The sequence below is a fragment of the Xenopus laevis genome, chromosome 3S, assembly GCF_017654675.1.
Source record: "Xenopus laevis strain J_2021 chromosome 3S, Xenopus_laevis_v10.1, whole genome shotgun sequence".
NCBI classification, from domain to species: Eukaryota; Metazoa; Chordata; class Amphibia; order Anura; family Pipidae; genus Xenopus; species Xenopus laevis.
Window position 1 is genome coordinate 74,153,525 of NC_054376.1, and position 15,536 is coordinate 74,169,060.

At 36.1% G+C, this 15,536-nt stretch overlaps 1 protein-coding gene across 1 annotated transcript in view; it reads left to right on the forward strand.

Annotated features, from left to right (window-relative positions):
- Positions 1 to 15,316, forward strand: part of slc2a13.S (solute carrier family 2 member 13 S homeolog) — a 60,547-nt gene extending 45,231 nt beyond the window's left edge. The window contains exons 5-10 of the mRNA XM_018255790.2: positions 3,582 to 3,745; positions 4,362 to 4,482; positions 8,065 to 8,190; positions 8,947 to 9,068; positions 11,527 to 11,679; positions 14,516 to 15,316. Of these exons, the coding sequence (XP_018111279.1) occupies positions 3,582 to 3,745; positions 4,362 to 4,482; positions 8,065 to 8,190; positions 8,947 to 9,068; positions 11,527 to 11,679; positions 14,516 to 14,742 (913 nt within the window). The 3' untranslated portion in view covers positions 14,743 to 15,316. The remainder of the gene's footprint in view (positions 1 to 3,581; positions 3,746 to 4,361; positions 4,483 to 8,064; positions 8,191 to 8,946; positions 9,069 to 11,526; positions 11,680 to 14,515) is intronic.
- The last annotated feature ends 220 nt before the right edge of the window (positions 15,317 to 15,536 follow it).

A 15,536-nucleotide genomic window follows, 5' to 3' on the forward strand; every position in this document is an offset into this window, starting at 1 on the left:
AAAAAAAAAAAAAGCTTGTAGTTGTTGTTGCTGACCATTTCTCAACCATACCATACTTGTTGCTGGACTACACATCCAAGCATATTTTTACATAGTATCACGAGTTAAAGCCAAGCAATATCATGGCTGCATTCTTAAAGCTATGTTGCTTTCACTTTTTTCACTTTCACTGCAGTCAACAACTGCATAAAAATGTAAAATAGTCCTCCGATGATAATCCCACCTAATTAGTGTAAATCTATCTCTGTGTTACTTGTACCTGCATATGGAAGCATTGAAACAGTTCTCCTAGCACCGAACAAGTATGTCCTCCATCCCTGTGTAATATAATTAAGCTATAATTACACTATAATCTTTACGTAAGATAATAGCAAATTCTCATTGGTGAATTGTCTTTCACATGTAATTTCATTTTTGGTCAAGTTCTACTGAGAAATAGTGGTGCAGTGATACAGTTACAAATCCCTTTAGAATCAACTTTTAGGTTAGTGAACATAACACCAATGGTACTGAAATGTGTTCATATTTACCGACAGTCACAAAAATTTCAGCATAAACTTTTTAAGAATATAGGGTTTTCATGATCCCATGGGTTTTTGTCAAGATCAAAACATATGTTTAAATTTTTTTTTTTAGAGTAGCAGAATAAGCACACACAACACATTTACTGGATATATTAGTCGAAAAATCTGAATGTTGTAAATATTGTTGAAATGTGATGAAAGTGCTTACTGGAAATAGCAGTATTGAACAGAAGGAAAATATGGAAGATACCAAAGTGCATAACTATAGAAGAAACAGACCCTGCAACTGCTAGGGTCCCAGTGGGCACTGACCGATAAAGTCATAAAAAAAAGTTTGGGAACGCCTCTTAATTCTTTGGAGTTTAGTCTATCATTGGCTGAGCTTTCAAGGTAACAACTTCCTTTTAATATATAACATGCTTTATGAAAACAGTAGTAATTCAGCAGTGACATAAAGTTTATTGGAAACAAAATTAGACAGGTGCATAAATTTGAGCACACCAACAGAGATATTACATCAATACTTTGCAAATGTAACAGCCTCTAGACGCCTCCTATAGCCTTTGATGAGTGTCTGGATTCTGGACGGCGGTATTTTTGACCATTTGTCCGTACAAAATCTCTCCAGTTCAGTTAAATTTGATGGCTCCCGAGCATGGACAGCCTGCTTCAAATCATCCCATAGATTTTCGATGATATTCAAGTTATGGGACTGTGACGACCATTCTATAATATTGTACTTCTCCCTCTGCATAAATGCCTTTGTAGATTTCAAAGTGTTTTTAGGGTCATTTTCTTATTGGAAGTAACATCAACTTTGTGACTGATGCTTGAACATTATTCTAAAGAATTTGTTGATATTGGGTTGAATTCATCCGACACTCGACTTTAACAAGTGCCCCATTCCCTGAACTAGCCCCACAGCCCCACAGCATGATGGAACCTCCACCAAATTTGACAGTAGGTAGCAGGTGTTTTTCTTGGAATGTGGTGTTCTTCTTCCACTATGCAAAGCGCTTTCTGTTATGACCAAATAACTAAATTTTTGTCTCATCAGTCCAAAGCATTTTGTTCCAAAATGACTGTGGCTTGTCTAAATGATCTTTTACATACAAGCGACTCTGTGGCAAAAGTGCAGAAAGGACTTCTTTCTCATCACCCTGCCATACAAATGTACGTTGTGCAAATTGCGCTGAATTGTAGATACACCATCTGCAGCAAGATGTTCTTGCAGGTCTTTGGAGGTGATCTTTGGTTGTCTGTAACCATTCTCCCAATCCTCCGTATATACCTAAGACCTGGGTTTTACAGCAACTGTGCCTGTGGCCTTCTATTTCCTGATTACATTCCTTACAGTTGAAATTGACAGTTTAAACCTCTAAGATAGCTTTTTGTAGCCTTCCCCTAAACCATGATACTGAACAATCTTTGTTTTCAGATATTTTGAGAGTTGCTTTAAGGATTCCATGCTGTCACTCTTCAGAGGAGAGTCAAACATAAGCACAACCTGCAATTGCCCACCTTAAATTCATTTTCTCATGATTGGACACACCTGCCTATGCAGTTCAATGCTTAATGAGCTAATCCAAGCAATTTGGTGTTGCCAGTAATCAGTATTGAGCAGTTATATGCATTCAAATTAGCAAAATTACAAGGGTACCCAAATTTTTGCACAGACAGTTTTTCACATTTGATTTAACTAAATACTGCTTCACTAAAAAAAATCTTTGTTCAGAAAACACCCCAGTACTGGGAAATGAAAGACATACCACTGTTATTTTTTTTTTGTTGACAGTGGAGTAAATTATTATGCAGGCTGAGAGGGGTTGCCAAACATTTCCATATAACTGTAACCACTTTCAGTATACGGTTCTGAAAAATATGCTATTTCCATAGTTCAGGGAGCCGTAAATAAAAAAAAAAAAAAAAAGCAAGCTGTTTTGATTTAATAAATATCCAATACAGTTTAGTAGATTTTTTAAAAATATATAATTGTAGAAGTTCCCCTCCTTTTGATCTGTTAAAGATTGTTAAAATTTGTATAATATTGTTTCAAGTGACAACAGTTGTTACTGTAATGTTCTGTTTTTATTATTGTTACAAATAATGAAAACCCTGTTTTTTTATGTCCGGTTAAATTTGGGCATTGTGCCACTCAAGATGCAGAAGAGTGTTCTGTAATATTTGGCCTGTGCTGAAAGATCATAAATTCTATGATGTACTCAGATGTCTTTATTAATTTAGGGAAATGGTGGCAGATGGAACAGGTATTCAGCTCTTGCAGTACTAGAAGAAGAGGTGACATCTAAAATGAAGGCTTGTATATTTTAAGCTAAACTGCAGGTGAAAATTGCTTTAGGCATGACAAATTGTAGGTCAGTTTGTACCTTAATTGAAACTTGTTTCATTTCAAAAAGAACTGTTAAGAATACATTTATTATGTAATATAATATTATGTATTATGTAAAAATTCTTATGTAATAATGCAACCATTTCAAAAGTTGACACATAATTTCTATATGATGACTAATTAACATTTAATTGTGATGCATTCTACAGAGCTGTAATCTTTTGTAAGCAGTGTGCATCTTAACAACTAAAAGAGATACTGACACCAGAAATTAAACCTTTTTTTTTTTTATATATCTATCATAATATTGCCTTTGCATGCTATCTTTAATTTTGCCATAAAAGTATTTGCAGATTATTTTACATTACCCATCTGATCCACATGTTCCTCTCTGAGGAGGCTGCCATATTCGAGCTTCAGCAGTCTGTTAGCATTAGAAACTCTAACTGACATGTTAGGAAGGGACAGTCAGGTTGGCAAAGGAACTTTAGGAACTTTCAAGTAACAATTACTTACAAAAGCAGAACTATCAGTGAAAAACGATCAACATGAGCTATAGATAACTTTTGATGTACATTAATATTTTGAATAATAATGTTTTAGTGTTAGTATTACTATGTCCCATGTAATCAGTCTGCAGGAGGTAAACTTTGTACTTTGTGTTTACCAACCACTGACAAGTTATATAAGCATCTTTCCTCTTCCAGGTATTACAGTGCTACCATATTGCAGATGTCTGGTGTGGATGATGACAGACTTGCTATTTGGCTTTCTGCTGTTACAGCTTTTACTAATTTTAGTTTTACACTACTCGGGGTATGGCTAGTTGAAAAACTTGGCAGAAGAAAACTCACACTCGGAAGTCTCACAGGTATGGGATTTGTATGGAAATTATATTCTATGTTTGATAAATGAATAAGTTCTACATGCACAGTACAGTAATAGATTTCCTCAAGACTGTTTGGGGTAAAAGAATTTCCAGTACTTGGCAACAATACAAGTTTCACATTTTGGCAGAAGGGTGGCCTGTGTACTTCAAAGGAGAAACCTTGACTGCAAATGCATAGCGTTTTTTTTTTGTAAATTTAGCCTCCTAAAATATAAGCTAGGCTAATGAAATAACAAAGCAAATGTAAGCAAAATATCACAATTTGCATATCCAATAAATGTAGGATTTAGTTTAAATCCACATTATGATGCTTTAAGAACTTGGCCAGATGAATCCTGATTTTGTCTGGTCCTATATAATCTGCATGAGATTAGAAGATTTGAATAGCAGTGTGTTTCCTAAAATGAGACTGTGCTATCAGAAAATGTTACTGTCTGCAAAACACTGCACGGCAAGTAGTGTGGAATACTTTTGTAGTAATGTATACTTCTTTAGTCAAGATCAGAAAGTGAAGGTGAAAAGAAAGTAAATATTTCTAAGATCATTTAAATGTGGCTGTGTGTTCCTGTATTACAGAATCATATTTTTATTGCCATAGGTACCACAGTTGCCCTTTTTGTCCTTGCTTTGGGTTTCTTATTGTCTGCTCAGGTATCACCACCTGTTACATTTACGCCAGGTGATCCTTCAGGTCAGAATTCTACTTGTACAAAATACAGGTGAGATTTCATACTTCATGTATGTACCATATAAGCACATATATTTAATTGCTATGGGTATTCATGCTTTAATCCCTTTCTGACTGTAGCCACTGTAATGAGTGGCTCTTGGGTTTACAGAGGATGCCATCTGATCTGTGGTTACACTAACATCTTCCACTGTTTTTCTACTGCAGGTTTTTTTAAAATAATTGTAGGGGGAAAAAAATTGCATCCTGTGTAATATCCTTACATTTACACAATGCGTACACTTTCAGTCACCTTGGTTATTGAAATTACAGTAATGGTTACAGTTTTATATATTACTGGAGAAGATTTTATTTCCTCCACAGCTAAACTTCAATTAGAGCAATTTCAACATACTGTTTTAACAGTATAGAAAGGAATAGAAAATCTTGTTATACTCATATAGATTTTGTACCATGCAGAATATAGAGAAAGCATTGTTATGGGGCTTTATAATTAAATATAGGTACCCTTACACAGCCCAATAGATCTTACCTTGTCAATACAGTTTATCGAATTCCACACTGGCATTCCGCTGTTTTATGAACTGCACGCCTGCTTTATTTAGTGCATTATGGTTTATAGCAAATGAAGAGGAATTGCATTTGTTATATTTCCAGTGTGTTGTTCTATTTAAACTCTATTGGATTGTGTGGATTGTGCAGATAGCTAGGTGGGACATAGAATGCCTGGTAAAACCTTTGCTTTAAACAGTTACTAGTTTCCCACTGTTTAACAGTTTTCGCCAGAACATCCATCTTCTCACTGACAACATGTCTTCCACATTCTCTTTTTCATGATTTCATTGTCATGTAAAAACTCCACTCAAGACTCGCTAGATTATCAGTCACACTGCATGGCTGGAAATCAGTGTCTTCTAGATATACTGTGACTCTCCCCAGTGATATTAACGAGTTCGGTAGAATATATACAAACTCAGACTATACAATGTGCCATTTACCAGGTTAGCTGTCCTCTATATCAGAACACCACACATTCATAAAAAAGCCAATTTCCAAGTTTATTTTAATATTCACAAGATATTTTCAGGGTGATCAGTTAACAGTACTAATCAGACATTACTATGAAATCCACTAAACAAACAGTTTATGTGACAGCGTTTCTCTTAAAATAATCAGAAGACAATAAAAACAATTGCTCAAGCACAGCCTTTATAATGTGGATTTCCTGCACAAAAAACACTTTTTATATCTACTGTATATAGGGTCACTTACTCAGATTTCCCCTAATGAATCCTTTACTTTGCAGTTTAAAATAGCACTACGAAATCCCCCCTGTAGATAAAACTATTTACCTATATAAAAAGCTTACGCCTGGCCAGGGTCTATAAGTTAAAATTTAAAACGAGGGAGCTCTGCTTCTACATTCCCTGTTGTGAGCTGTAGCACTAAGAAACCCTCCCTGCAGATAAAACAATTTACCTTTATATAAAACTTATTTCGCATTTCTACACGTTTCACTCTCAAAGAATTCCTGAGAAAGTCCGAAACACATAGAAATTTGTTCTGCCGAGTCCCACTGGAAGATTAGGTGTGGTGACACAGGATGCAAAGTTTATGTGGCGTGATTTCAAACCACACAGGGCAGGGAAGGGAGAAGTGGAGCTTCCTCATTTTAAATTGTAACTTACAGACACCGGCCAGGAGCAAGAGTTTTACAGTATATAGATAAATTGTTTTATCTACAGGGGTTTCTTAGTGCTATTTTAAACTGCAAAGTAAAGGATTCATTAGGGGAGTTCTGAGTAAGTGACCATATATAGATATATACATGGGGGCAGCCATTCAAGCTCAGGACACACAGTAGATAACAGATATGTTCTGAAGGATCCCATTGTATATTACAGAGCGAATCTGTTATCTGCTGTTTATCCTGTGCCTTTTCTCCTTTTTCAGCTTTTTCTGCTGCCCCCCATGGCTACACTGCAGCTTATTTATATAAACTATGGCAAAGTTACTGAAGCAAACACACATGTTGTATCAGTGGAGAGCAACAGTACATTACATTTTAATTAATTTAGGATATTTTAATTTTTTGGTGTTATTGGTCCTTTAACTATGATATCATCAATCCTTGTTGGAGGCAAAACAATCCTGTTGAGTTAAAGTAATGTGTAAACTATTTTAATAGACTTAAGGTATGGAGATCCAAATTACAGAAAGATCATTACCTGGAAAACCCAGTGGCCCACCAGAGTATTCTGGATAAAGTTGGCCATACACTATAAAATCCGCTCATTTGGCGAGGATCTTTCCCCGATATTCCCACCAACAGCAGAGTGATATCAAGTTAATCCGAATGTTTGCCCTAAAACCAACCAATCAAATTATATGAAGGAAATGTGCGCTAACAGGTCGTAGGACCACACTATCAGATGGGGTCCTCGGTCTCAAGACAAATCAAACCTTCCCGATCTATATCAGGCCGATTTTTGGGCAGATATCGACCCATCAGACGCCCCCGGGCAGATAAGCCCACCGAATTGATTTTAAGGACTGATATCTGCAGCTTTAATCTACCCATGTATGGCCACCTTAACAGGTCCCACCCATCCTGTGCAAACAAGACAAACATATTGTGAGGTATATTGTGAACTCTTTTTTCACAACTTTGAAACATTGTTGATTTATGTTGTTTAGAAAAACTATTATTCAAATTGCTGACTGCTCCTTATCCTCAATTTATTTTTTTCATCCCATTTTATCACTAGTGCTTTCGCCCATGGCCTAGAGAGCAGGACATAAATTAACAATTTGATCCATTTTGTTAAACATTTTCCATTAGACTAATTTATGTCAATATATTGACATTTCACTGTCTATATCTTATTGTAAGTGAATTTCATGGCGAACATTGTAGTTGACCGAACTGACCCCATTGTGTATGAAAAGCTCTAGAGTGGGGTTTATGTGGGGGGGGAGAGAAAATCAGAAATTCCAGCTGCAAAGCCCATTTTAGCTCTCCAAGCTTCTCCGCTTTTAAAATGTTCATAGAGAACAGAAATAGATAAAAGACTTCAAACATGGAAAAAAAACATTTAATTAGTAGAAAAAAGGTTTAACATATGCCTTGGAGTCATGCCCTTTTATGATTCACTGGGAACTGGCTGTATAGATACATTTTCTTATTACAATTAAATATGCCGTGCACTTTTCACACTCATTATCTAAAGGGCAATCCAGAACATATTCTTGGATTCAACAATGATGTATATGTCTGTACTTGGTGTATAGTATTGTGTGCATGGCATTTTCTAGATAGTTTGTATAGTCTTCACCTAAAGCTATTACAAATGAGTCATAAAAGCCTGCAATATGCAATTTCCATCTAATAACTACAGTTACTCTATGCTGTCATTCACTATTTATATATGAATATATTTGTTTATAGAAAGACCACAAACAATATCCGTTTTAATATTATTATACTACATTTGAAGCTGTTTACGGAATAATATATACCAATTAGGCCCACAGACACTTGCATCTAAATGTACATCTGTTTAAATAAATGCATCAAAGATGTTGCAGGTCTAATGCTGCTTTTGTTTCACAGTTATTGTAGCAAATGTATGTTAGATCCAAACTGTGGGTTCTGCTTCAAGAAGAACGGCTCAAGTATAGTTGACTCGTCATGCATCCCTGTTAACCCAGAATCTACTGACAGATCGGCATGGGGAAGGTAAAGTACTATATAATCTTTAAGCCCTTGGAAATAAAAGGCCTAACGTAAAAAAACGAATTTCCTTTTTAAGTTATTTTAAGTTAAAATAAATATGGTAGCCTTCCTGTTACATCTTTTTATTTTTTTACAATAATATAAAAATGTGATATTATATTTGGCATGGAGGTGCAGGAAATGGGGACATGGGTGCTTTTAAACTTTGCACTGGAGCATTCTGGTGATCAAACATAGTGAATAATTTTGCTCTCTAGTTGGGATTTGATGTTAGTGATATAAGAGGTGGGCTTGGAAGGAGATTCCGACTGACTGCTAAACCTGCTTGCATTGAGCTTTATAATCTATATTGGTTTTAATAAAATCAGAGGAATAAATCCAGCATTCCCATAAAACATATTTTTGAGCACTTGTACAAGTTACTAATGTGTTGCTATAACACAGTGGTTTTTATAGTGTGATGCCCAGGTCAAGTCCTAAGAGTGTGCATCATTACAGCTATTTAAAGTTTGGGAAGAATGGGGACTCTTGAACATTTTCTATAAGATCAGTTGTGGTTGTTTTGGGGACATACAGATTTTATATACTAGATATTCTCTGAACTAGGGCCAAAATACCATTGTTTTTAAATATCTGGGGCCTTTTAACTGGGAAGCCTAAACACATATTGGAACTGAACAAATCTGAAAACCTCTGCTGTAGAATCAATTATTTTTGCTTTTTGTTGATTGTTTCTTTGTTATATTTTGTCGTTTCCAGATGTATGAATGAAAGCAGATCCAAAGCAGAGGGCTCCATGTGGGCTTATAATTACTGTCCCACTTCATACTCTTGGACTGCTCTTGTAGGACTCATTTTGTATTTGGTCTTCTTTGCACCTGGTAAGAACTATGATTTCATCATAATCACTATTGCATTGCTGGTCTAAAATTGGAAAAAGCTATGATTTAATTACCATCTGAAGCTCAACGTATAAAAATAGCTTTCATAAAGCTCCCTGCAGCATTTGTAATGGAGCTGGGGAAAATCAGCAAGACGAAGTCTGTCAGTGTCACTAGCAAGATTGCTATTAGTATTATTCACTCTTGCTATAGTTGCTGCAAATTACAAATCCGTGATTTGAGGGGGGCGGACATGGGTCAGAACTGTTTGCTTTTGAATCTGAGCTGAATGCTAATGATCAATTGCAAACTCACTGAATAGTTATGTCCCATGTGGCCCCCCTTAAAGTCATTGGCTAACCCAGAGGTAGAGAGCTGACAATCAGGAATTACTGTTCTTTCTATTATGTTAGACATCAGTCACTCCAGCCTTTATACATTACATTGTTGCATAACTAACTATATTAGAGACATTTATTTTGCAAAGCCTATCTATTAACTCAGTTTTTGTTTTTACACTAAACCGTTCTTTTAATACAACCCTGGCATCTATATTGCCTTGGCTTAGAATGATCTTTTACTCTCATTTTAAATCAACAGCAGGCTCTCCAAACTGCATTGTAGTAAATTACATTAATATTATTGTAATGGTTATTCTATAGTTATTGCTGTAGTTTACTTTGTTGATTATATTGTCATGTGATCATGTGTAATGCTGAAAATATTTGTTGTCCAGAAGTGACCAACTTTTTTGTCTCTCTGCCCTCAAAAAAGACAAATGCCCTTAGCAAGCAAAACCGCTTATTTTCTATATTTCGGCCATTTTATGACAGCAAAAATATAGCCTATATGCTTAGGTGAAGTTGGTTGCCACATTTCTAGCTGATGGAACTGTTCTGTGGTTGCCTGTGAAATTGTCTGTTGTTTGAACACATGAAAATGGTATTGCACGTGAGAAAGTGATCTCTAGCATTCTACCAAAATTTTCCAAGAAATTACTATTACAAGTTACATTATTAAATTGAGTTGAAAAAAGACAAAGTCCATCAAGTTCAACCCCTCTAAATAAAAACCCAGCATCCATACACACACCCCCTCCATACTTTCACATAAATCCTATATACCCATACCTATACTAACTATAGAGCTTAGTATCACAATAGCCTTTGATATTATGTCTGTCCAAGAAATCATCCAAGCCATTCTTAAAGGCATTAACTGAATCAGCCATCACGGATTCCTTATTTAACATTAATTTGTTTAACAAGCTCTACAGTAAATGTATATTCTTAGGAAGTGATAACATTAGCCAGAACATCTCCTTGAAGTAAACCAGAACCCTTCTTTGATCTGTTGCACTGGATATACAATTATTTTTCCAGTGTGCAAGATGGATAAACCCTGTATCTAAATTTCCTCAGAACTGTTAGATTGTCCAGCTCTGAAGTAATGTTTTATTTTGCCTCATTTTTTATTTTTAAATGGGTTGTATTGCCTCTTAGTAAAGATAATAAATCCTCAAAGTGCTTATGTTGTAAAACCTGTAATTATGGTTAATAGTCTTGTGTTCTCACTGTTTATTTCCAGTAACAACTTAATTTCCACCATACTGCAGAAGAACAGTCCCAAATGCATGGCTTAGCACTTCTAAGACACCGATGTCAGAAATGCAATAGCTCCCACATAAGGCATGTTTTAAACAGTTGAAAGTGTGTATCATCCTTATGCATTAATGAATGGCACACTGGGCTTTTTGTGGCTCATATCAGACAACACCCAGAAATAGCTGTCCATTCGAAAAAAAAGTTCCCTATCCCTAATGGTGCACTCATGTTATTGCTCGAAAATCCTCACTGCCGCATCTTTGTGTGATAATCATTCCATTCCAATTTCCACTGCTTTTGGAAGAGAAATGTCGTATGTTTTAAAAAGCAATTTTAAAATGTATTACTACTGCATGCATTAACTTTTCTACTGATTTCAGTTGTGCTCTGATTCAGCTGTGAATCTGTATAGAATCCTGAAACCATAAAAATGTGCAGTTAAATGAATTACCGGTAGCTTGAACTGTAAAAAATGTAAACAGCTGCGCTACACTAGTTACACACAAACGGCATGTTCATAAACTGTGATATTCTAGAATTGCAGCAGAAAAACATTTGTATTTATGGATGTGAATAAATGTTTGATTTATAGGCATAATGTGGCAGTCACACATATAGGCTGTCCATATGTTCTCTGTAAACTGACTCCAGCGTTCACCTAATGAACTTCTCACTTGTTTATCCTTTTTTTTTTAATATGTCTTTTACAATAATTCTGCAAATATAAGCATTTTCATGAGACTGTATTTTACCCTTGCTTTTACCTCTAAAGTTGGACTTTTTGACCGTAGATTTCCCTGCAGGCATCTGTGTGGTGTATAGTACTTGTTAAATGTGATTTCATATATTTTTAGGAATGGGGCCAATGCCATGGACTGTGAATTCTGAAATCTATCCTTTGTGGGCAAGAAGTACAGGAAACGCATGTTCCTCTGGAGTGAATTGGATTTTTAATGTCCTGATTTCACTCACATTCTTACACACAGCAGAGTATCTCACATACTATGGTAAGAAGATCCTTTTAAAACAAATGTTCTGTTGAAATAAACCTTTTGACTTTTTTCTTTTTGATTGGGGTTTAAACTTGTGTGTATATATATTATTTCTGTTATGCTGAAATTGCTTGTTTGTATACCAACGAAAACTGGTTTCAATCATGGGGCCGATTCACGAAGTGGCCATCGCTAGTGAAAACTTGCCAGGAATCCAATCCGCAGGGACATTGCCAATTCACTAACAGGCTCAAATGACAAATCGCTAGTGAAAGAGACTGTAGCAAGCGTTCGTTCGTACACTTATCGGCAGGCGACTTTTCGCTGTGGCGAACGGTCGTCACTCTGCAAATTCACTGAAGTGCAGATTTTACTGAACGTTACCGCTTTCACCAGAGTTTCCTTCGCCACCTTAGACCTAGTGAACAGGCTTCATCTTCTTCAATCTTATGTCAGTGACATGAGTCACATCCTGTACACCAGAAAGTCATAAAAAGTGAAAAACACGCTGGTGGCTTTTCTTTTTTTAAAGCGGGATTGCCTTCAAAGGCCAAACTATTAAAGATTTTTTTGTTAACATTTTGTTACGCTTTTGAGAGGCATGCCACAATTATTTTAGGGTGGGCTCATAGTGGGTTAATCTCTGGAATCTTTATAATTGCACAAATAATGTTCTTTGCCCTTCTGCAGTAAATGATCTAAATATCTGCTTTTGACGAGAAGACCAATATTTGTAGTAATTGCTTTAGGTCTGAAGACATCTGTGTGATATGGTCAAGGCTATTATCAGTCGTAAAGCAAATCTTACTTGGTATAAACCAGTACTGCACATTTTATTAATATAAATGCATTATGAAATGTGTATTTGCATGTGGGTATTATAAATTTCTCGACATTCTGCAGATTTAGGGCAAGCACAACTCGGTACACTTACAAACATTTACATATCTCTGAACATTAATGTAAGGTGTAAAGTCTGCTACAGTTTTAATCACCTATAGCAACCAATTAGCAAATAGCATGTACTGGTCACCTGTTTAAAGTAAATATTCATTGCTGTCATTTTATACTACATATGGGTGTTTGAAATTGTTTATGTTCTATACAAGACAATTTGAACACTTTCATTTCTTGCTCACCCTATAGCCAACAGTGGACAGTCCTTTCCAGTGTTCTCCTTGTGAGATGGCAGATTGTTTGGGACTCGTGCTGGTCACAGACCTTAAAGGAATTGTTTAGTATAAAAATAAACACTAGGTAAATAGATAGGCGTGCAAAATAAAAAATGTTTTTAATATATGCAAAATAAAAAATGTTTTTAATATAGTTAGTTAGTCCAAAATGTAATCTATAAAGGCTGGAGTTAGAGTCCTGCGCTGAACCAATTTCTAAGACCCGGAACCGACCCAAACCCGCAGGCCGTGACCTGAACCGCAACCCGCATATTTACCCACTTTGATCCGCTACCTGCACGGGACCCGCAACTGCCTTATCCACAACCTGCAACCTGCTGACCACATCAAACAGGAAGTGGTGTTGCTGCAAACCGGTGATATCATCAAAAGTGGGTGGGGACAGAAACAAGTTTTGTAAAATTTTAAAAGGATTAAAATATAGACAATATAACATAAGATAAGAAATTAAGATGAGACCCCCAACCCAACCTGCGACACACAGATCCGCATCTATACCCACACCTGAAAATCCTACCCTTATTCCACAGGGTACCAGCTTTTTTTGAGGGCAACCCGCAGGTACCCGACCCACTGCAGGACTCTAGCTGGAGTGACTGGATGTGTAACATAATAGCCAAAACACTACTTCCTGCTACTTTCAGCTCTCTTGGTTTCCACTGACTGGTTACCAGGCAGTAACCAATCAGTCACTTGAGGGGGCCACATGGGTCATAACTGTTTGCTTTTGAATCTGAGCTGAATGCTGAGGATCAATTACAAACTCACTGAACAGTTATGTCCCATGTGGCCCCCCTTCAAGTCACTGACTAACTCAGAGTTAGAGATCTGTAAAGCAGGAAGTTGTGTTCTGGCTATTATGTTTGACAGCCAGTCACTCCAGCCTTTATACATTACATTTTTGACTAATTATATAAGAAATTGTTTTTATTTTGCACAGCCTATTTACCTGGTTTTTATTTTCACACTGAACTATTCCTTTTACATTGTGTCAACTTGAAGTCATCAAAGCAGCAGTAATTTCTTAAAGGGTTAGAGTGTCATTTACTACAGACCAGGGGAAGAAGGGCAGAGCACTACATAAAAAATGCAGTGTGAAGTGCAGGCACGTGGTAATTTCCCAACCTCCGTAAACTGTGTAATTCAACTCCCTCCCTCCCTCACTCACCTTGTTCCATTGTGAAGTGATGGATTCTAGGACTTCTCAACAGGGTAGTCCCTCTATTTTCCATAGTGGGTACTGCACAGATTCTATGGAAAGCAGAGGGACTTCCATTTATTACTTTACAATGGAACAAGGTAAGGGAGGGCTTTTATTACACTGTAAAGAGACTGTCATGATTTTCTTTCAATTTATAAAATCAGGTATGTCTGCGTAAAGAATATATGGCAGTTCAGATAGTGTTGTTTTAATAGTGTTTAAGCACTTTTTTAAAAAAAAATATAAGCCCAACTGAATGAACTCGTCAAAAAAGAAGAAGGCGTTAAATTTTCTCCTTCGATATCTGGTAAGATAAAGCAGTGAATCATAAATTAGGGTAATGCGTTTTACTAATATACTTGTGAACAGTGTTTGCTTAAAAAAAGACGAGTTTATAACTGTATAGTGCAGTATTACTAAATGGAAATATATGCTGATTTTTTTTTCTCTTTTACAGGAGCATTCTTCTTATATGCAGGATTTGCATGTGTGGGACTCATATTTATTTATGGGTGCCTTCCAGAGACTAAAGGGAAGAAACTGGAGGAAATGGAATCTTTATTTGAAAGCAGGCTGTGTACATGTGGTGCCTCTGATTCCGACGAGGGGAGGTATATAGAATATATAAGAGTCAAGGGAAGTAATTACCATCTCTCTGACAATGATGCGTCTGATGTGGAATAATTTTCCTCTGCAGATGCGTGTTAATCATTTAATAGCCTTCCAAGGAAGGGCAGCTATGGGTGACCTCACAGTCCTGCTTCTGGTCTGGTTCCTTCTACAGTTCAAAATGAACTTTTTAAATAACAATATTATCTAGGTTTCATGATGTTTTCAGTGGGAAAAGGGTACAAGAAACAACACTCGATTACTTGTTTACTTTAAGTTATACAGTGTGCTTTCAGACAATCTCCAAATTGTAATTTGCACAAGGCAATGTGCATTACTGTGCAGTTTTTCTTGCAATTTGTCATGGTGTTTGTTGTTCTTCATGTTCTTTGCATTGTTGAAGTCTTCCTTTGGTAATGCCTAAGTAGAAATAATACAGTACAGTGAACGGTGCGCAATCAAAACAAATTCCAGGAACTTTTTCATTTTTATTTGTTTTTTTTATCTGTGAAAACAAGTGTATTAATATTTGGCAGGAATTTTGTATATTGTGTATACATTTTTTTGAGAGAAATAACATTCCAAAAATGAATGTTTTCTGCAAAGAATAATGTTTGTGAAATGTGTGAATCTATAAAAATAGAAGAAAGCACAAAAAGATATATATTTTCAATTTCAAACGGAAATGTATTTTTAGTAGCTGCACCTTAGTTCAATTCAAGCCTTTAGACAGTTAATGCCATGCAAGGCCTTTATTGGATGTGTTTGTTTAGAAAGCAGTTCCAACTATATGACATCTCTTTCTATAAATGTGGTTGTGGGATTGTACCTTCTGAGGTAAAATTGTTAAATATGCCTTATAAAGAGAA